The sequence below is a fragment of the Macaca fascicularis genome, chromosome 6 (genome assembly GCF_037993035.2).
Source record: "Macaca fascicularis isolate 582-1 chromosome 6, T2T-MFA8v1.1".
In the NCBI taxonomy this organism is placed as follows: Eukaryota; Metazoa; Chordata; class Mammalia; order Primates; family Cercopithecidae; genus Macaca; species Macaca fascicularis.
Genome location: NC_088380.1, coordinates 39,298,960 through 39,320,747, shown reverse-complemented (window position 1 = coordinate 39,320,747; position 21,788 = coordinate 39,298,960). Strand labels below are relative to the sequence as shown.

Here is a 21,788-nt window from a genome sequence, read left to right as displayed (position 1 = left end):
TAAAATCACTGAGAAATTTACAGTTCAACCTTTTATTCACATAAGGATGCATTTCTTTTGCCTTCTACATATTTTACTTGATAATATATGGTACAGGCATACATTGGAGATATTGTAGGTGTGATTCTAAACCACTGCAATAAAGTGAATGCTGTAATAAAGGATGTCACGAGTTTTTTGGTTTCCCGGTGAGTATAAAAAGTTACGTTTATACTATAGTGTAGTCTGTTAAGTGTACAATAGTATTATGTTTAAAAAAATGTATGTACCTTAATTTAAAAATACTGATTAAAAAATACAGTCATCTGAGCCGTCAGCAGATTGTGGGGGTTTTTTTGTTGGTGGAGGAACTTGCCTCAATGTCGATGGCTGCTGCCTTATCAGAGTAGTGGTTGCTGAAGGTTGAGGTGACTGTAGCGATTTCTTAAAATAAGACAACAGTGAAGTTTGCCACATTGACTCTTTCTCTCATGAAAGATTTCTCTGTAGCATGCAATGCTGTTTGATAGCATTTTTCTTTCAAAATTGGAGTTAGTCCTCTCAAACCCTGCCACTGCTGTATCAACTAAGTTTCTGTAATATTCTGAATTATTTGTTGTCATTTCAACAGTGTTCACAGCATCTTCACCAGGAATAGATTTCATGAAACCCCGTTTTTGCTTATCCATAAGAGGAAACTCTTTATCCATTAAAGCTTTTTCATGAGATTGCAGCAATTCAGTCGCATCTTCAGGCTCCAACTCTAATTCTAGTTCTCTTGCTATTTCTTCCACGTCTGCAGTGACTCCTTCCACTGACACCTTGAATGCCTCAAAGTCATCCATGAGTATTGGAATAAACTTCTTCCAAGTTCCTGTTAGTGTTGAGATTTTGATTTCCTCCCATGAATCAGGAATGTTCTTAATGGCATCTGGAATGATGAATCCTTTCCAGAAGATTTTCAGTTTACTTTGACCAGATCCATCAGAGGAATCACTATCTGTGTAGTGTTACTACTATCTATTGCAGTGTTACAAAAAGTATTTCATTAAAATAAGACTTGAAAATCAAAATTATTCCCCAATTCCCCGATTCATGGGCTGCAGAATGGATGTTGTGTTAGCAAGCATGAAAACAACATTAATCTCCTTGTGACTATCAGCTCTTGGGTGACTAGGTGCATTGTCAATGAGCAGTAATATTTTGAAAGAAATCTTTTTTTTTTTTCCTGAGCGATAGCAAATACTGTTTTCTCAACAGTACGTTTAAAATATTTAGTAAACCATGCTGTAAACAGATGTGCTGTCATCCAGGCCTTGTTCCATTTGTAAAGCAGAGACAAAGCAGCTTTAGCATAATTCTTAATATCTCTAGGATTTTCAGAATAGTAAATGATCATTGGGTTCAATCTAAAGTGACAAGCTGCATTAGCCCCAGACATGAGTCAGCCTGTCTTTTGAAGCTTTGATGCCAGACATTGACTTCTCTTTAGCTATGAAAGTTCTCGATGGCATCTTCTTCCAGTTGAAGATTGTTTGATCTGCGTTGAAAATCTGTTGTCTAGTGTAGCTACCTTGGTCAGTGATCTTAGCTGTGTCTGCTGAATAACTTGTTGCAGCTTTTGTATCAGCATCTACTGCTTTACCTTGCCATTTTATGTTATGGAGATGGGTTCTTTCCTTTAACCTCATGAACCATTCACACTTTTCTTCTGCAGCTTCCTCACCTCTGTCAGCCTTCATAACATTTAAGAGAGTTAGGGCCTTGCTTGCTCTGGGTTAGGCTTTAGTTTAAAGGAATGTTGGCAGCCAGTTTAATCTTCTATCTGGACCACTAAAACTTTCTATCAGCAGTAAGTCTGTTTTGCCTTCATATTATTTGTGTGTTTATTGGAGTAGTACTTTTAATTTTCTTCAAGAACTTTTCCTTTGCATTCACAACTTGGCTACCTGTTTGTCACAAGAGGCCTCTCTGGACTTTCTTCACTAAGCTCAATCTTTAACTTGTGATTTAAAGCGAGAGATGGTTGACTCTCCTTTTTATTTGAACACTTAGAGGCCATTATAGTGTTATTAATTTGCCCAATTTTACTAAGTATTATATCTGAGGAAATAGGCCCAAGGACAGAGGGAGAGACAGAAACAGCCAGTTGGTGGAGCAGTTGGAACACGTATTTATTAAGTTCATCGTCCTATATGGGTCCAGCTCATCTTGCCCCAAAACAATGATAATAGTTACATTGAGGATCACTGATCATAGATCACCCTAACAGACAGTAATAATAATGAAAACATTTTTAGTATTGTAAGAATTGCCAAAATGTGACAGACACACAAAGTGAGCTCATGCGTTTGGAAAAATGGCACCAATGAACTTGCTTGATGCAGGTTTGCCACAAACCTTCAATGTGTAAAAAACACAGCATCTGTGAAACTCAATAAAATGAAGTATGCTTGTAAGTATTCGTATTTAACTACATATGTGTGCCATATTTAATAAATATAGCCATAAACCCAAAGAACTATATTATAACTTTCTCTTTTCCTGATGTTGTATCCCCATTATTTGGATCTAAATTAGAGCCCAAATTGTAGGGGTCCTGGTCCCAAATAAACATTGATTTGATCTCTAATAGCAGCCCAGAATTCTTGAGTTTGATGAGTGGATTGGTATATTTCTCAGCCTTGTAATGCTGGAGAGCCAATTCATGCAAACACTAAAATGCCTGCTATTTTGGGAGATACCCTAAAATAGAAAACAGAATGGGTCTTTGGGATAACGTTCCCCTTACCTTTTAGTATATCAAATATAAATTGTTTTTGATGAAAGAATTATTTTATGTTTTAACCCTTTGCTACTCAAAATATCCACAGTTCATCGGTATTGGTATCGCCTTGAAGCTTGTTTGAAAATGTGCTATTTTAGCCCCACCCCAGACCTACTAAATCAGGATCTACAGTTCAATAAAAAGTCTCAAGCAAACGTATGGGTACATTCAAGTTTGAGCTGCACTGTTTTAATCCTTCCAAATATTCTTTAAGTAATTGAACTGTGACTTGGATTTGATTTTTATTTCATAGAAATAGAAGGGGATGAGAATATAGTCACTGTGTAATACAATTTTTTTATGTAGTATAGTGCAATAAATATAGGTTGAGTTTTTTTCTATAGCTAGGGAAGCGAGCACATAGGCATTTATTTTTCATTAGTGAAGTTTTAAAATATTCTGGCTCTTTTTTAATATATAAGAGATGAGAAAATGATTTTGTATGAGGGATGAGAAAGTCATTTTTAAAAAAAAACTTTTAAAAACATTGAATAGGTACTGGAGAATGGGCTTTCAGAAATATGTTTCTGTATTTTGTAGTGTGAGTGAATGTAATGAAAATCTTCAAACATCTTTCTTCAACATGGTGGTGAGATAATGTCACATCTTTAAGACTCCAACATTGTTCCAAGGTTGCAAAATGCATCTTCTAGTTTCATTGTCTTTTATTAAATTTTACAATTTTATTTCACCAATCTTCACTTAATTCAAATAAGCCTCACTTGCTTAGTTTTAACCATTAAAAACAATTATAATAGAGGTCTGTGTCCTGTTTGCAGTTATGATTGCTGTTATAACCAAGTTTGGACACCTTGATATATAGTTCCACATCTCTTGCCAATTAGGATTCTGAAAGTTGGGGATGGAGGTGAAAATGGCAGTAATTCCTGTTATTTTACTTTGTTACCAGCATGGGCCCTACAGCAATCTTAAAAATCTAGAATAGTGTTGCCTAATAGAAATATGATGTGAGCCACATATGTAATTTTAAATTTCCTAGTAGCCATACTAAAACAGTAAAAAGAAACATGACATTAATTTTTAATATTTTTATTAAGCCAGTATATCTAAAACATTATCATTTGATGTAATTAGTATAAAACATTATTAAATGTTATTTTGCTGTTTTTTCATACTAAAATTTTGAAAGCAAGTTTATAAGACTAGCCACATTTCCAGTGCTCGTAGCCACTTGCGACTAGTAGCTAGTAACCACATTGGACAGTGAAGATACACAGCTTTTTGGAACAGGAGTGGCTTAAAAGCCTTCATTTCTAGGAATCTGTTGAACACCTCTTATTCTCCCTTCTCATTTATTTCTGTCTGGGTCCCAGGTTCTCTTGCATGAGGATTAGTTTCCCTTTTTTCTTTATTCTTCTCTCTCCAGTTTCCTTGTTTTCTGTCGGTCTAAATTTCCCCCACAGTATTTCACTAAGTTATTCACTCCACCTCCTCTCTCTTTCTTGATTTGTGCTCCCCCAGTCTCTTCTGCCTTTACTCCTTCTCATCCCTTCTCTACTTCTTCCTTTTTCCCCTCTTCATCTTCTCACTCTTCTTTCTTCACCCTTCCTTGTCACCTTTCTCGTCCTCCATCTTTTCTCAGTCCCTTTGCCCCCTTTTCTGTTCCCCCCTCCTTCCTTTTCTCTGTTGTACCACTGTAGAGTGTGCAGTGATACATCTCTGTAATGAAGGCTCTAAACTTTTGTACTTTTTATAGTCTTGTTTGTTTTTTGTTTTACCATATCCTTTAAAAAATGATTTTCATATATCCCTCTGGCCTTGGTGCAAGCTTTGCAGCAGCCCCTTTCTTTGCTATGTTGCTATGATTTTAAAATCCTGATAGCCAAACTTATTAGAATTTGTCTATTCTAAGAGTGAGTACGCCCTGAGTCACGATCTTAGGGGCTGTCCTCTGAATAGAGTCCATGAACTTTGGACTTGATAAAATCTGTTTTGACTGCTTAGTGATGTGCTGGGAAAAGCATGAGCTTTAGATCAAACAGATGGAGACTTGAAGCACAACTGTGATTAACTGTCAGGGCAATCTTAGGCAGATTTCTTTACTCAGAGGTAATCTTGCTTTCTGTAGAGGCAAGGTCTCAGTCTAGTGCCTGGCACATAATATGTGCTCTGTAATAGGCGGTGCCTTGATTCAACCTCATGTTTGGTTTTTGTGTTTTTTTGTTCTTTTTGTCACCTCTCTAGTTTTTTAGCTGACTATAAGGTGGTGAGTCTGCTTAATAGTTTGAGTGGTCAATTGGTAAACTATTACTGTAAATCAGGGTTCTTCAGTGCCGGCATTACTAACAAATTGAGCTAGATTATTATTTGTTTTGAGAAGCTGCTGTGTGTATTTTAGGGTGTTCAGCATTGTCCCTGGCCTCTACCTACTAGATGCCAGTAGCACCCCCGCCCCAAACCAGTTATGACAAGCAGAAATGTCTCCAGATATTGCCAAATGTTCCCTGGGAGACAAAATTGCCCCCCATTAAGGACCATTTTTGTAAATAAATTGTGTGTAGATTTTATTATAAAATTTATTCAAATATGCAGCACAAAACAAACACTGAATTTAATTGTACTGTGTCTTGAATTCCATTTGTTAGAGACCTAAGTATATAAATATTTAGGTAACTAGTATTCCTATAAAACCTGTAAATTCATTCATTTGCTTATTGAGTAAAATTTAGGAATTCTCAGAAATTTCTAAGAATAGCTCTATAGAATAAGAAAATAAGAAAAATAATTATGATACCAGGACTAGTGGAGTTTTTTTGCCACCCTCTTCTGTGTTTCCATTTAGTTGATAGATATGCCTACTAAATTTTATCTGTTTTATTATTTATTGTAGGTTGCTCTGTTATTAAACCGAGTTTCTCAAACACAAAAAAATACATAATGTTTATTTTTCCACCCTCATATCCCTCTCTACTCCAAAGTGTGTCACATAATATGTGTTTAATTAATGGTATTAGATTGGGAAGATGATGCATTTTAAATATGAGTTTTTGTTTTTACTGGCATTTGTTTTGTTATTAAGTGTAAGCCTGTTAGGATTAATTTATCTTACTAGAACAGTGACATTAAAATGTTGTATAGGGTGAACTTCAGCTTCAAAACTAAACCTCCTTTTAAGGTATAAAGAAAGGGAGCTAGTGATGTGATCCTTTAACCATGTGAATGTCACACACCCATGCTTGCCTTCTGACATCATCTCACTGGATAAAGTAATGTGTATAACAGACTGCTGATGAATATAATCTTAGTATTCTATTTTTAAAACTGACAACATGCTCATAATCTAAAGACCTGCTTTTTAAAGATGAAAATATTTCAACTCTTTCATATCTTAAAAGTTCTCTTTTCCTATACTTAATCTCATATATTTACATTAAAAGAAGCTTTAAAGGAATATTTATTTTGTTCTGCTTTTTAAAAACTTTTAAGGTATAAGCTGAGTATAAAAAAATTAAAATGGTACAGAAGAATATATGATAAAAAGTGAAACTCTTCCCTTTCATACCCTTCCCACCCACCTCCCTGTTCTGACAGAAATACCACTCTCCAGCGGTAACCACTAGAAAATATTTATCCTTTTCTGGTATAATTATAAATATAAATGTGTGTGTGTATTTTCTTGGGAATTGTGATATTTAAATGAGCTAAACAAAATGAAGAGTTTACTATTGTGCTCAGTTTATTTGCCATTTATTATACAGTTATACATCATTTATTTACCATTATTACCCAGGATATATTCAAGGAATGTATCATTAGGTGATTTCATCGTTTTGTGAACATCATAGAGTGTACTTACACAATCATTGATGGTGTAGTGTACTACATGTCCAGGCTATATGGTATAGTCTGTTGCTCTTAGGCTATGAATCTGTAAAGCATATTACTGTACTGAATACTGTAGGCAGTTGTAACACAATGGTAAGTGTCTAAACATAGAAAAGATACAGTAAAAATATAGTATTATAATCTTATGGTACCACAGTCGTACATGTGATCCATCATTGACTGAAAAGTCGTTATGCAGTGCATGACTGTAGATGTATATGCAAAAAGGTATTTTTTAAATGAGAATGTGATATATGTGTATATAAATGTGTATGTGTATATATATCTGTGTATGTATACGTATATTGACTTGCAGTTTGCTGCTTTCCACATCCCGATATATCGTAGGATGCTTTCCTTTTCTATACATATCAATCTACTTTTTTTTGTAGCTGTGTGTGTGTGTGTGTTTATGTCTAAATTGCCATGTGAAAGACTGCCATGGAATTCTAATATGTGAGATAACGTTTTTTAAAATTAGGGTTGTTATTTCTTTTGCTTATTTGGAAGAGCTATTTAACCTTCAAAGTAATACAAGTAAAACGGAAGTAGCATTTAGAACTACCTAGTTTTAACTAGTCATTACATTTTTAAAAACATGATCATTTTAATAAACAGACAAATTTTTAATACTTGGAGATAATTTACGGTTCTGTTGTAATCTTTGTCAGAATATAATTGTTTATAGCCCTTTTTGAATATTTTAGTATTTGTGTAAGAAAGTCATATAGATTTATTGTAACAAATAACAGATTGATTAACTGAGGATGGACGTGGATTTTAGTAGGCAAACCAGTGACATTATCAAAATCTTTAACCCATCTTAAAATAAGATTTGTATAATAGTATTTGTTTTGCTTGTATAAAAATGTTAAGTTTAACATGTTATACTCATAAAATAATTGTGAACTTAAGATACTGAATGTTTAACTTGATTATAAGTAACAAATTCAGCAAACCTAATTCATCTTAGCTAAAATATAAAGAAGTTACTTGTGTACATAATTAGGAATATCAAATGTTGGATCCTAATTTCAGACAAGACAACCCAGGGGTTGAGACACTGTCAGTTACATGCTGCCACTCTACTTTTCATTCCTATTTTCTTTCAGGTTGTCTTCGTTCTCAGGTAAACACTTTCCATGGGACTAAGATAAGATACATCATCCTTAATACTTCTAGTCTTGAAAAGCAGAGAGTACGCTCTCTTAACATCTTTGTATATGAACTCTGATGTTATTTGGTCATGTTTAGCTAGGCGTTGTGACCGATAGCCAATTAAAAAAATGCATGGATGGCATGGGGAGTCCCAAACCCAATGAAAAGTGTGGTGTCTAATAATTTAGCATTTTATGTGACTGTTAACGCTAATTCTTACATTTTGTAATGTCTTTAACAATTTCTAAACATAGTCAACGATTTGCTCATAATATATAATAACAAGCCTATGAAATAGGGTAGACCGAATTACATTTTAATGACTTACATTAATATAGGAGATAGGATGTCACCAGTAATAGCTAAAATAGTAGTGACAAAACTGCTGCCTAATGGTTGAAGATTAATTAGCAACTCGATTATTAGTAGAGGCTTCACAGGATGCCCATGTTTTAACTCACTCTGTGTTCTTCTGTTTCTTCTTGTGTCTTTCATAGTATATTAGTCCATTCTCACACTGCTGTGAAGAACTGCCCGAGACTGGGTAATTAAAGGAAAGATGTTTAATTGACTCACAGTTCCACAAGGCTGGGGAGACCTAAGGAAACTTATAATCATGGTGCGAAGGGAAGCAAACGTGTCCTTCTTCACATGGTGGCAGGAGAGATAATGAGTTCTGAGTGAAGGGGGAAGGAAGTTCCTTATAAAACCACTGATAGTGAGTTCTCTCAGAGGACTTTTTAAGGGGAAGTCCCTTATAAAAGCAGTGATAGTGAGTTCTCTCAGATCTCATGAGAACTCACTCACTATCATGAGAACAGCATGGAGGAAATGACCACATGATTCAAGTATTTTCACCTGGTTCCACCCTTGACACATGAGGATTATTACAATTCAAAGTGAAATTTGGGTGGGAACACAGAGCCAAACCTTTTAATTCTTCCCTGGCCCCTCCAAAGTCTCATGTCCTCACATTTCAAAACACAAATATGCCCTTTCAACAGTTTCCCAAAGTCTTAACTCATTCCAGCATTAACCCAAAAGTCCAAGTCCAAAGTTTCATTGGAGACAAGGCAAGTCCCTTCTGCCTATGAGTCTGTTAAATCAAAAGCAAGTTAGTTACATCCTAGATACAGTGAGGGTACAGGCATTGGGTAAATACTCCCATTCCAAGGGGGAGAAATTGGCCAAAACGAAAGAACTACTACAGGCCCCATGCAAGTGCAAAACTCAATAGGGCAGTCATTAAACCTTCAAGTTCCAAAATGTTCTCCTTTGACTCCATGTCTCACATCCAGGTCACGCTGATGTAAGAAGTGAGCTCCCACAGCGTTGGGCAGCTCTGCCTCTGTCGCTTTGCAGGATACAGCACCCCCTTCTGTCTGCTTTCATGGGCTGGAATTGAGTGCCTGTGGCTTTTCCAGGTGCACAGTGCAAGCTGTCGGTAGATCTCCCATTCTGGGATCTGGAGAATAGTGGCCCTCTTCTCACAGCTCTACTAGGCAGTACCCCAGTGTGGACTCTGTGTGGGAGCTCCAACCCCATATTTCCCTTCCGCAGTGTCCTAGCAGAGGTTCTCCATGAGGGCTCCACCCCTGCAGCACACTTCTGTGTGGACATCCATGCATTTTCATACACCATCTGAAATCTAGACGGAGGTTCCCAAACCTCAGTTCCTGACTTCTGTGCACCCACGGGCCCAACACCATGTGTAAATCGCCAAGGCTTGGGGCTTGCACCATCTGAAGCAACTGCCTGAGCTCTATGTTGCCCCTTTTAGCTGCAGCTGGGATACAGGGCACTAAAGACTACACAAAGCAGCAAGTCCGTGGGCCCTGACCAGGAAACCACTTTTTCCCCCTAGGCCTCTGGGTCTGTGATGGGAGGGGCTGCCATGAGGCTCTCTGACATGCCTTGGAGACATTTTCCCTGTTGTCTTGGTAACTAACATTCAGATCCTTGTTACTTGTGCAAATTTCTGTGGCCAGCTTGAATTTCTCCTCAGAAAATGGAGGAGAAATTTTTCTTTTCTGTTGCATCATCAGGCTGCAAAGTTTTCAAACTTTTATGCTTTGCTTCACTTTTAAACATAAGTTCCAATTCCAAATTGTATCTTTGTGAATATATAAAACTGAATGCTTTATAGAGCAACCAAGTTACCTCTTGAATGCTTTGCTGCTTAGAATTTTTTTCCGCCAGATATCCTAAATAATTTCAAGTTCAAAGTTCACAGATCTCTAGTGCAGGGGCAAAATGCTGTCAGTCTCTTTGTTAAAGCATAGCAAGAATCACCTTTATTCCACTTCCCAACAAGTTCATCATCTCCATCTCAGACCATCTTAGCCTGGACTTCATTGTTCATATCACTATCAGCAATTTGATCAAAGCCATTCAACAAGTCTCTAGGAAGTTCCAAACTTTCCCACATTTTCCTGTCTTCTGAGCCCTCTAAACTATTCCAGTCTCTGTCTGTTACCCAGTTCCAAAGTCACTTCCACATGTCGTGTATGTTTACAGCAGTGCCCCACTCTCTGTGGTACCAGTTTACTGTGTTAGTCTGTTCTCAGTACTATAAAGAACTGCCTGAGATTGGATAATTTATAAAGGAAAGAGGTTAAATTGACTTACAGTTCTGCATGGCTGGGGAGACCTCAGGGAACTTACAATCATGGTGGAAGGGGAATCAAACACATCCTTCTTCACATGGCAGTAGGAGGGAAAAATAAGTGCCAAGCAAAGGGGGAAGCCCTTTATAAAACCAGCAGATAGCGTGAGAACTCACTGTCAGATGAGATTGGGTGTGTTCAGGGTGATATGGTCATAGACGGAACTCATTATCATGTGAACAGCATGGTGGAAACCGCCCCCATGATTCGGTTATCTCCACCTGGTCCTGCCCTTGACACGTGAGGATTATTAGAATTCAAGGTGAGATTTTGGTGGGGACACAGAGCCAAACCATATCACATACAGAAAAAGCTAAAGAGATTAATGTTTACCTTAGGGTTTGGTTATGTAAATTAGGAGATAACTAGTAAGGTAGTCATCACAAGAAATTTGTATCAAAGTCATTCTTATAATATTTTGAGATCTATATGTGAACTCTTAGTGATTAACAGTAAAAGTATATTTCTTTGATAATCCAAAATTTAGAATTCTATTACTATCTTCTTTCTTATTCCCAATATATATGTGAATTTAGTTACACATAGAAAGTTTAATCACTGCTTGGGATAATTCTGATTCAAAAGGTTTTTCATTTAAGACTGATTAAAGCCCTCTTATACAATCCTGGAAACAACCTGAAAGCATTTAACCATTGTTGAATTCCATTTACTATCTCTGGAAAATAGGCACTAATTAATAACAAATATACTGTGTTTCTGCCATAATTGTTCTTTTTAGTTATTTATGATTTTCCAGTTTCCAGCTGATTCAGCATCTTTCTCAAAAATTTTTCTTGCATTTGAAATGCATCAACATTAATAATCAGAAAATGATACACCTCTATACACTTTTTAAATTGTGCATGTTTGTTTTTTAAGATTATAATACCTTCGAATTTTAACTTTTTCACTAAAACTGCTAACTCTAGGAAATGTTAAGTGGTAAATGGTCATATATTTTTCTGGTCTGAGAAGGTAGATAATTTGAAAATTAGGCCGAGCACGGTGGCTCAAGCATGTAATCCCAGCACTTTGGGAGGCCGAGACGGGCGGATCACGACGTCAGGAGATCGAGACCATCCTGGCTAACACGGTGAAACCCCGTCTCTACTAAAAAATACAAAAAACTAGCCGGGCGAGGTGGCGGGCGCCGAGTAGTCCCAGCTACTCGGGAGGCTGAGGCAGGAGAATGGCGTAAACCCGGGAGGCGGAGCTCGCAGTGAGCTGAGATCCGGCCACGGCACTCCAGCCCGGGCGACAGAGCGAGACTCCGTCTCAAAAAAAAAAAAAGAAAATTGTGTTCTCTGAATCTATAGTTTTCTACAAGGTTGGCAAGTATGAGAAACATAATGCAGGAAATGAGAGTCAAGTACAAACTTACGGGAAAAAACAACCCTTTAAAGGACAAGACTTTGTATATTGGTAGAATTTTACAACCTTTCATTTTATTAACATTCACTGTTCCTGTAGCAGAAGAATGGAAATACTGCCTTTTTAAGCAGTTGAGTTGATATGTGTAAATTATAATTTAAGAAAGTGACATTTTTTCCCAGTTTAAAAGCACAATATTTTGTATGTTGATATAAACAAATTCTAACTTTAATTTTTCTATATTATTTATATTTGGATATTCCCAAGGATGAAGTAATCATAGCTAGTGACCATAGATTTCTTTCTTATTCATGTATGGTACCACATAGTGATAATGCTAGTATTCTGAAATATGTGAGAAATCTTTAAAAATAATTATTTATTTTAAGTAGTGAAAGTGCAGTTGTTTATGTTTTCATTCTTTGAAATGGGCAGTTTTTTAATGGTATATTTTTAGTTAGCAGTTCTGGAGAAAACAATAGTTAAATTTTCTTATTTGTTTTATGTATATATATAGCCAGGGTGCAGTTCTCCAGACTCTTGATGCCACATTTGAGGCTGGAGAAATGATATAAGTTGGTAATATTCAGTTGTTTTTTTACTTCCCCTCATCCCCAACCCTGTGTAAGTAATTTCAATATAGAATTGTAGTAATGTTTTTCACAGTGGGCTCTGGCCTCACGCTGGTTTGATCTGATTTCCAGCTTTACCACTTAATTTCCTTTGTGGCCTTAGGAAGTCATATTAACCTCTCTAAGCCTCAGTTGTTTTCATGTACAGAAATACTACTAGGGTTGAGAAGATTAACAGTCAATAATTGTTACTTCTGTGTATATTCATCAATACTATATATAAAACTGTTCCTACATGGTGTGATACATGTTTAATTGTGAACATTTATAAAATACACAAAAATGCAGAGGAGAATAAATTATCTGTGATTCTGCTTTCTTTTTTGTTGTTAAATTTTTGGTGTTAAATTTTAATGTATACACTTTCTTTTAAAGTGTGTCTTTAAGAAATGTATCTTACGGAATCTTTTCCCTACTTAGCAATAGATTATGCATATTTTTTCTTATATATTATTTTAATAGCCTCATAAAGTTCCTCCTTTACAAACATTTTATTTCTGTTTCTTTAATGTTGTAAATAATGTCATAAGCATCTTGTACTTGAACCTACTTTATATTAATAAAATAATTTAAAATACATAAATCTCCAAAAGTGGATCTTGATCTTAGTGCATCTTTCCAATTTAGTTTATAAGATATTTTCAGTTTTCAATCCCATTACCAATATATAATATTTAAAATAATATTTTGCAATATATCTAAAAACAATATTATAGTAATATACAATATTTTAAACTATTTTTTGAAATATTTACAATAATAAAATAATGTTATACAATAATATTTAAAAAAATATTTTGCCATTTTTGTGAGTTTTAAGTAGAACTTTGCAATTCATTTGAGTTGGGTTTTAGGATAAATGAATATATGTCATATTTATTTGTCAATTATATTTCTTCAGTAAAATCCTTGTACATTTTCTTTGCCTGTCCTTCTTTGCGGTCCTGAGAAGTCTTTCCTCAATTTGTTTCAATATAAGGATCTGTATTAGTTTGCTAGGTGAAGATGGAATGCTATGAGCTGAATTGTGTCTCGTCAAAATTTGTGTGTTGAATTTCTAACCTCCAATACCTCAGAATGTGACTGTATTTGGAGATAGGGCCTTTGAAAAAGGTAATTAAGGAAAAATGCGGTCATATGGGTGGGTGGGCCTAATCCAGTATAACCTCTTAAAAAAGTGTAGATTAGGAGACAGACATACACATAGGAAGATACAGAAAATAGTCATATGTAAGGCAAGGAGAGAGACTTTGAAAAAAACAACCCTGCCAACACCTTGATCTTAGACTTCTGGCCTCCAGAGTTATGAAGAAGTAAATTTCTGTTGTTTAAGCCACCCAGTCTGTGATATATGTTATAGTAGCCCTAGCAAACTACATACAGTGCCTTAACCTTTTTCTTACTGTACTTGTTGTAAATATTTTTTACTAACACATTATGTCACTTTTAATTTTAGGTATATGGTTGGTTTTTTAGAGGTATAGAAGTTTTATCTCAAAACTTAGAAATTTTTATGTTATTGTTTTAAATATGTATGTATAAAAATGCATTCTTTTAAATTTTTAACTACTTGCAATACTGTACAAGACAGTAAAAACAAAAGAAAAACATTATTTATACTCTTTGAAAGTTTGAAGCCTCTTTGTTCGTCATATCAAAATTTTAAGGAATACCAGTATTGTAATAGCAGTGTTGCAATATCTGATAGCTATTCTGGTCCTGTCTCCTATCCTATTGTATTTGGGACCTCCTCCCCTCCCCTTTTTTCCTGTAAAGAAAAAATTGGACAGGACATTTTTATAGTTATCCTACCAACAGGGTAGTAAACTTCTATGATCAACTTTTTCTTAGGGTCCATTCTTCTCATAGATGTGATGTGATATGTTGATCACTTTGGTTGCTTTATACTGTATGGTTACAGTGTTTATAACTTCATACTGAGAAAGAATATTATTAGCACTTTGGAGACCCTTCTTGGTCTTCAGTGTTAAATACATGATTTATCTTCTCTTTAATCCATTTCAGTTAGCCCCAATAAATCAATTAAGGACATTAGACATAACTTTTGGTAAAAGTCAATTCTCCAAACTCATACCTAGATTAAACAGGCATATATTCATCCAGGTGGGATCCATATAGCTAGTATTAGACCACCGCTCTCAATGAAAACTAGGAAAACCTGTTTGAAGGCAGCAGGCAGCTGCTCGGGCAACAATAAGTGCAGATGCCAACCTTTCAGAAAAGGGAGAATCTTGTACAAGTAAGCTGCTTCAACAACTTTTTCCCAGGGGACACTTGCTGATGTTAAGTGTGGGCAGGAAACAGGATTCAGGCGTTAGGCCCAGGAATACTGTTGCTGAAAGACAAAGAAAACAGCACAGAGGTTTTGGTGGAGTCCTAGGTGCATCAAGCGTGAGGAGATTCTCCCCTCAATTCAGTTGTTTAATCCTGGGGCTATCTGGGATGAGAAACTTAAAACCTAAGTGGAAAATCTTTGAAAATCAGGAATGGAGTTTGCAAAACAAAAATTAAATTTTTCATCTGCCTTGTACGAGGTTTCTTAACAATAGGCTTTCAGTTGAAACTTCAGGTGGCAAGCAGAAAGCAGAGGTAGGCCTGGTCTTACCAGGACAGCCCCCTAATGTGGACTCAACACCATCTAGTGGCTTAACAGAAAGAAGGCTGAACCTTCTGTGGAGACAGATAACACCATCAAATCTTTGCAAGTTTTTAGATACAATCAAAGACTGAGGAGCCACCAAAGGACAGGATTACGTGACTGAAAGGGAAAACAGCTAATAACGGATCCAGAGATGATCCACATCATTCAGGTGTATTAGATGAAACCCACTTTCAGTAACAACTATGTCATGAACATAGAGGATGTATGGAAGAAATTGATGTGAAATGAAGAATTTCATTAGCACATTGGAATGACTAAAAAGATTAAATGGAAATTCAAGAAGAGAATAATACAGTATCTAAATTTAAAAACTCATTAGATACATGTAATAGATGATTAGACACATCAGAAAACAGGTTATAGAAAATATTCAGCTGAAGCATTGAGATAAAAGAAAATGGAAAAAAACAAAAGAGGATTTACAGATTTGTGATACACATGAAAAGATCTGGCATACATTTAATTGAATTACCAGAAGGAGAGTTTGGACAGAAGTAGTTTTGAAAATATATTGTATAGAATTTTTCAAAACTGCAGAAATAGATCAGCCCAGAGATTTAGGAAGTTTTGTTTACCCTAAGCAGAATAGCTACAAAGGAAACCACACCTAGAAACATTGTAATAAGATTGCTGGAAACCAAAGCTAAGGAAAGATGTCTTAAAAATAGAGTCTGAGAGGCTGGGCGCTGTGACTCATACCCGTAATCCCAGCACTTTGGGAGACCAAGGCAGGCGGATCACTTGAGGTCGGGAGTTCGAGACCAGACTGACCAACATGGAGAAACCCTGTCTCTACTAATAATACAAAATTAGCCAGGCTTGGTGGCATGTCTGTAATCCCAGCTACTAGGGAGGCTGAGGCAGGAGAATCGCGTGAACGAGGGAGAGGGAGGTTGTGGTAGCCGAAGGGTGCGGTGAGCCGAGATTGCGCCATTGCACTCCAGTCTGGGCAACAAGAGCGAAACTCCGTCTTAAAAAAAAAGGAGTCTGAGAGGCCCAGTGTGGTGGCTCATGCCTGTAGTCCCAGCTCTTTGGGAAGCTTAGGCAGGCAGGTCACCTAAGGTCAGGAGTTCGAGACCAGCCTGGCCAACATGGCGAAACTCCGTCTGTACTAAAAATACAAAAATTAGCCGGGCATGGTGGCGGACACCTGTAATCCCAGCTACTCCGAAGGCTGAGGTAGGAGAATCGCTTGAACCTGGGAGGCAGAGCTTGCAGTGAGCTCATATCGCGCCACTGCACTCCAGCTTGGGTGACGGAGTGAGACTCCGTCTCAAAAAAAAAAAAAAAAAAAAAAAAAAAAAAAAAAAAAAAGTCTGAGAAATAAATGACATTCAAAAGAGTCAGCAATGACTCTGATGGCAGACTTCACAACTGAAACAATGGAAGCCATCTTGAAACTGTTGGAGGAAAATAGCAGCTAACCTAAAATTCTAAATATCCAGCAAAATATTCTTCAAACTTGAATGTAAAAAAAAAAAAAATCATTTCCAGAGAAATAAAAAACAAGAAAATCATTACCAGCAACCTGGTCTAAAATTAAATCAAAACACTAACAAAACAAGTCAACAGCAACAACAGAGTTCTTCAGGTAGAAGGAAGATATCCCATTAAGGAACCGTTAAAATGATGAATAATAAAAAGGGCAAATATATGAATAAATATAAATTGATATTGACTGTTCAATTGATAAATACTGTTCAAAAACAGTAATACAGTATAGTTTTTAAAAGATAGAAAAAACAATTGTAAAGTGAAATGTGAGGGGAGAAAGTAAAATTAAAGTGTGAGATTCTGGCATTATTGAGGACATTGTGAAGTGATACTTTTTGTTAGATGAGTCAACAATGCATGTTGTAATCTTAGTAGTAGCCACTAAAAGAACCATTTTTAAAACAGTAAATTATTGAGAAGGAAAATGGAATAATAGAAAACAAATGAGTTTAAAAGGCAGGAAAGATAAAAGATTAAAGAAACTTAAAACTGGCAGAGCAAATGAGAAATAGTAAGATGATATAAATAAAGCTGCCTGTTTGAACAGTAGAATCACAGTTTTCAAAATATTCCATAAAAATACCTTATTTTGCAGTGTAAACATATAATGTATATAAATATGTAAAAATATACAACACATACATACTTGTTTTGTTTTTCTGACAGCTTCTTTGTGATATTGGCCACAGTGAAGAAAAACTGGGCTTTAACTATGAGGATATCATAATTTGGTAAGTGTAGTTCATTTCCCTCTCCCATCCCTTCCAGATTTTAGTAATTTTAATTTTAGTAATTTTAAACTAGAAATAGAATAATACAGCACCTCATATTTGATTTCATAGAAACAGTTGCTTGAACATTAGAAAAATTTAAGAGCTACAGTAGTTTTATTTTTGTGAGTCTTTGTGATATTTTCTAATTACTAAATATGGGGAACCAAAGTGAATGTTCAAAAATACCTGGACTTCTATAATTTAAACTTTTAAATTAAATCTGAAATTTGCAGACTAAATTTCTCATATTATTCCCAGGAACAAGAGGAACCTATAACTCTAGGTCTTACCTAAGAGAAAGTGGTGCTTACAACAGACTTGATTTGCCCATGCACACTAGTAGAGGCATGTTATATGGTTTTATAACTATCTTTTAGGTACTCTTAGGAATTAAAATTGATATAAAAGGTCTGTGCCTGCTATTGGTGTAAATTATTTTTATCATTGATTTAAACCAATGATTTTTGGGAGAGGTATGGAACAGGTAGCCAGAGAGAGGATATTTGATTGTAGAGACACAAATGGTATAGCTTGAAAAAGTTGTATTTAATTTTCCATTGTTTATATAAAATAAAGAACAGAAGGTAAGAACTCAGTAACATTTTCTTGATTGGCAAGAATGTACTAAGGAGGCACAGATTTAAAAAAGCAACACTAAGTGAAATTGTATGGGTTGGAGTGAATAATTTTTATATATGTAGAATGCTCTTAGATAGAATTCCGTTCATGACTAGAATTTTTGCGTATTTTGGCTGAGGAATAATTTGGTAATATAATTTTGTGTGTATTTGAAACCGTGCAGCAAAACTTCTATTTTGTTTGTTTTCATACAGTTTGCGGTTAGCTTTATTAAATGAAGCAAAAGAAGTGCGAGCAGCAGGGCTACGAGCGCTTCGATATCTCATCCAAGACTCCAGTATTCTCCAGAAGGTGCTGAAATTGAAAGTGGACTATTTAATAGCTAGGTAAATTTCCTAGAGTTGTTTATATGTTTTTGAAATTTTGTGTTGAGTTTTTAGCACGTCTGCCATAAAGTGTACAGATTTTTACTGTAGTATAACCTTGATGCGTTTTGCGCATACACACACACACACACCCCCCGCCAAGTAACAAGATTTAGATCATTTTCAGCATCCCAGTAAAGCTCTGTTATACACTGCAATCAGTTGTAAACATTATTCTAACTTTTCCCATTGCACACTAGTTTTTCCTCTTCTTGAGCATTGTGTTGGACGTATACAGTAATTACTCTTTTTTTCTCATTATTATCTTTGAGATTCATCTATGTTTTTTTGTTTTGTTTTTGTTTTTGTTTTTTCTTGCTGTGTAACATTTCATTTTATAAATAGACCACAATTTATTCCATTCTGTTGAAGCTTTTCTGGGTTGTTTTCAGTGTTTGACTATGGAATAAAGTTGCCCTGAATATTCTTGTAGAAGGCTGCAAGAATATTCTTATAGAAGAAGAAATGCACTCATTTCTCTTATGTATATGTAGAACTAGAATTTCTGGGTTATAAGATACATGTATGTTTAGCTTTAGTAGATATTGCTGAAGAGTTTGCTAAATGATTGCACTGATAATACGTCTACTATTATGTATAGGAGTTTCAGTCTCCCCGTATCCTCATCAACACTTGATATTTTCAGTTTTTGGTTATATCGTTTCTTGTGTGGTTTTCATTGTGGGGTCTCATTGTGGTTTTAACTTGTGTTCCCTGATGAGTGATGATGTTAAGCACTTTTCATTTGCTGGTTGAAAGTTTGGGTATCCTATCTTTTACTCATTTGTAAATTGGATTATCTTTCTTGTTATGTAGGAATTCTTGATATCTTCTGGATATGAGTCTTTACAGATGTATGTATTGAAAATGTCTTCTTTCAGTTCGCCCTGCCTTTGCTTTGCCTCTGCCTTGCCTCTTCACTCTTTTAATGGGTCTTTGATGAACAAAAGTTCATAATTAGTGAAATCCAGAATGCTTTTTGGTCTGTTTGGAAGAGATCTATGTTTTCTTTTAAAGGTTTTATTCCTTTATACGTGTTTAAGTCTTTGAACCATCTTACTTGATTTGATCTCATTTGATGGTTGTGTAAGGTATGAGATAGATGGCGAGTCATGATTCATTTTTATCTTTGTGAATATCCAATAAAATTAGCACCTTTTATTGAAAACATTTTCATTTCACGTCTAGATTTGTGTCACCTTTTGTTGTAAATCAGGTAGTTCAGTAGCAATCTATTGTTGGGTTCTCTATCCTCTTTAGTTAGTATATTTGTCCTTGCACCGGTTTCTCAACTGTTTTAACTACTGCAGTTCTATAATATGTCTTGATACCTGTTAATGTGAGTCTAATTTTGTTTCTTCAAGACTATTTTGACTAATCTGGGTTCTGCATTTTCATATAAGTTTTAGAATAAGATAGTCCATATCCACACAACTTGCTGGGATTTTAGTAGGGATTGCATTAATGCTGTAGATCAATTTGGGGTAAATTTACATCTTATTATTGAATTTTCTAAACTTTTATTTATTGGAGACTTTGATTTCTGTCAACAGTATTTAGTAGTGTGTGTTTGTTTTTTGCAGAGGTCCTGAACATATTTATTCAGTTTATTCTAAGATATTTTTATGATAGTATTAATGTAATTTAAAACTTATTCTTTTCTGTTTTTGTTACTAATATACAAAAAAATTGAGGGGAGATATTGACCTCTTATTTAGCAATCTTGCCAAATTCACTTTTCAGTTCTGGTTGTTTTTAGATTACTTTGGATTTTCTATGTGTATAAGCATTAATTATAGATGATGTCCATTTTATATCTTCCTTTCCAATCTTTATCTTTTTCTTACCTTACAACATGAGTTAGAATATTGCACTGAATAGGAATGATACTAATGGACAAGTTTGTTTTGATCTTGAACTCAGGTGAAGAGCATTCAGTATTTCACCATTATTTATACTTTCTATAAGCTATTACTAGATTTTCTTTATATTCCTAGTTTGCATTCTTTAAATAAACACCACTATTTGTGATATATTGCCCTTTTCATATATAACTTAATATCCTTTGCTAAAATGCACCTATGTTCATGAGAGGTATTGACCTTTATTTTTCCATTCATCTGAAGTCTGTCTGGTTTTAGTATTGGGAGTATGTATGTTTGTTTTATAAAACAACTAGGGAAATGTGGCCTTGTTTTCATTTTACTTGGAAAATATATGTAAGATATGTTTGTTTGTTTGTTTGTTTGTTTTGTCCTACATGATTATAATTCATTAATGGATCTCTCTGGCTGGGTTTCTTTTTCAGCCTGTTATAAAATTATATAGACTCAATTATTTTTCACCTATATAGTACTTTCTGACTTTTCTTTTTCTTGTTTCAGATTTTGAAGCTTTGTTGTTACTTCATGTTTAGAAGTGCTAAATCTTCATGTTGGGCTTAATCCTTTTATAATTATAAAATAACCCTCTTTATTCCTAGTAATACTTCTTTTATGAGTGTTCCTGTAATCTAATAATACATTACCACCTTTCTTTTGCCTAGTGTTTGCATGGTATACCTTTTACCATCCTTTTACTTTCTTTTTTGGTTTTTACATTTAAGTGTCTCCCCTGTAAATATCATATCGTTTTTTCTTTTTTTAATATCTGGTTTGACCAACTTTGTCTTCTTACTGGAGTATTTAGACTATTTATGTCTAGTGGTTTATTATGTGCATGATTTATGAACTTTGTCTAATGTAATTATTTGTGTGTATTTATGAGTTTGTTGTCTCATTACTAGCTTCCTAATACTTGAATTTGTTTGCTATGTGCATGATTTATGGACTTTGTCTAATGTAATTATTTGTGTGTATTTGAGTTTGTTGTCTCATTACTAGCTTCCTAATACTTCAATTTGTTTGCTATCTTGGTATTTCTATTCTGTTTGTCACGTATGTTCTTTGTTCTTGTATTTCTCATTTTTTTTGCTTCATTTGAAATAACAGTTTTTTTCCTCTTTTAGTGTCTTGGCTATGAAGTCTTTCCTTCTTTTTAGTAGTTATCCTAGAGATTGGAACATATATCCTTGATATATTTAGTTCTGCTAGTCATACTTTTGTCTGTAAATCCCTCTATTTTGCCTTCATGTTCAAAGGCTGTTTTCATTACCACTTATTTATTTTTTAGTGCTTCGGTTATTGTCTTCTGGATTTCTTTTTCTTCTTAATTTCTTTTCTTTTCTCTTTTTTTAAAATAACAGTTGAACAATAAGTAGCTTCTCTTTCTTGTTATGTAGGAATTCTTGACGTCTTTGAGATTCTTTCAGATGTATCTTTTTACCTCTGGCTGCTTTAAAGATTTTTTTTTTTAC

The 21,788-nt window shown here is 35.0% G+C and overlaps 1 protein-coding gene across 7 annotated transcripts in view; it reads left to right on the top strand.

The window, feature by feature from the left end:
- The window catches only part of RICTOR (RPTOR independent companion of MTOR complex 2), a 128,792-nt gene that overhangs the window by 47,256 nt on the left and 59,748 nt on the right, over positions 1-21,788 (top strand). For all 7 annotated transcript variants that reach the window (XM_015451321.3, XM_005556765.4, XM_015451318.3 and 4 more), the window contains 2 exons: positions 17,323-17,387; positions 18,263-18,394. In XM_015451321.3, coding sequence (XP_015306807.2) covers positions 17,323-17,387; positions 18,263-18,394 — 197 coding nt within the window. The remainder of the gene's footprint in view (positions 1-17,322; positions 17,388-18,262; positions 18,395-21,788) is intronic.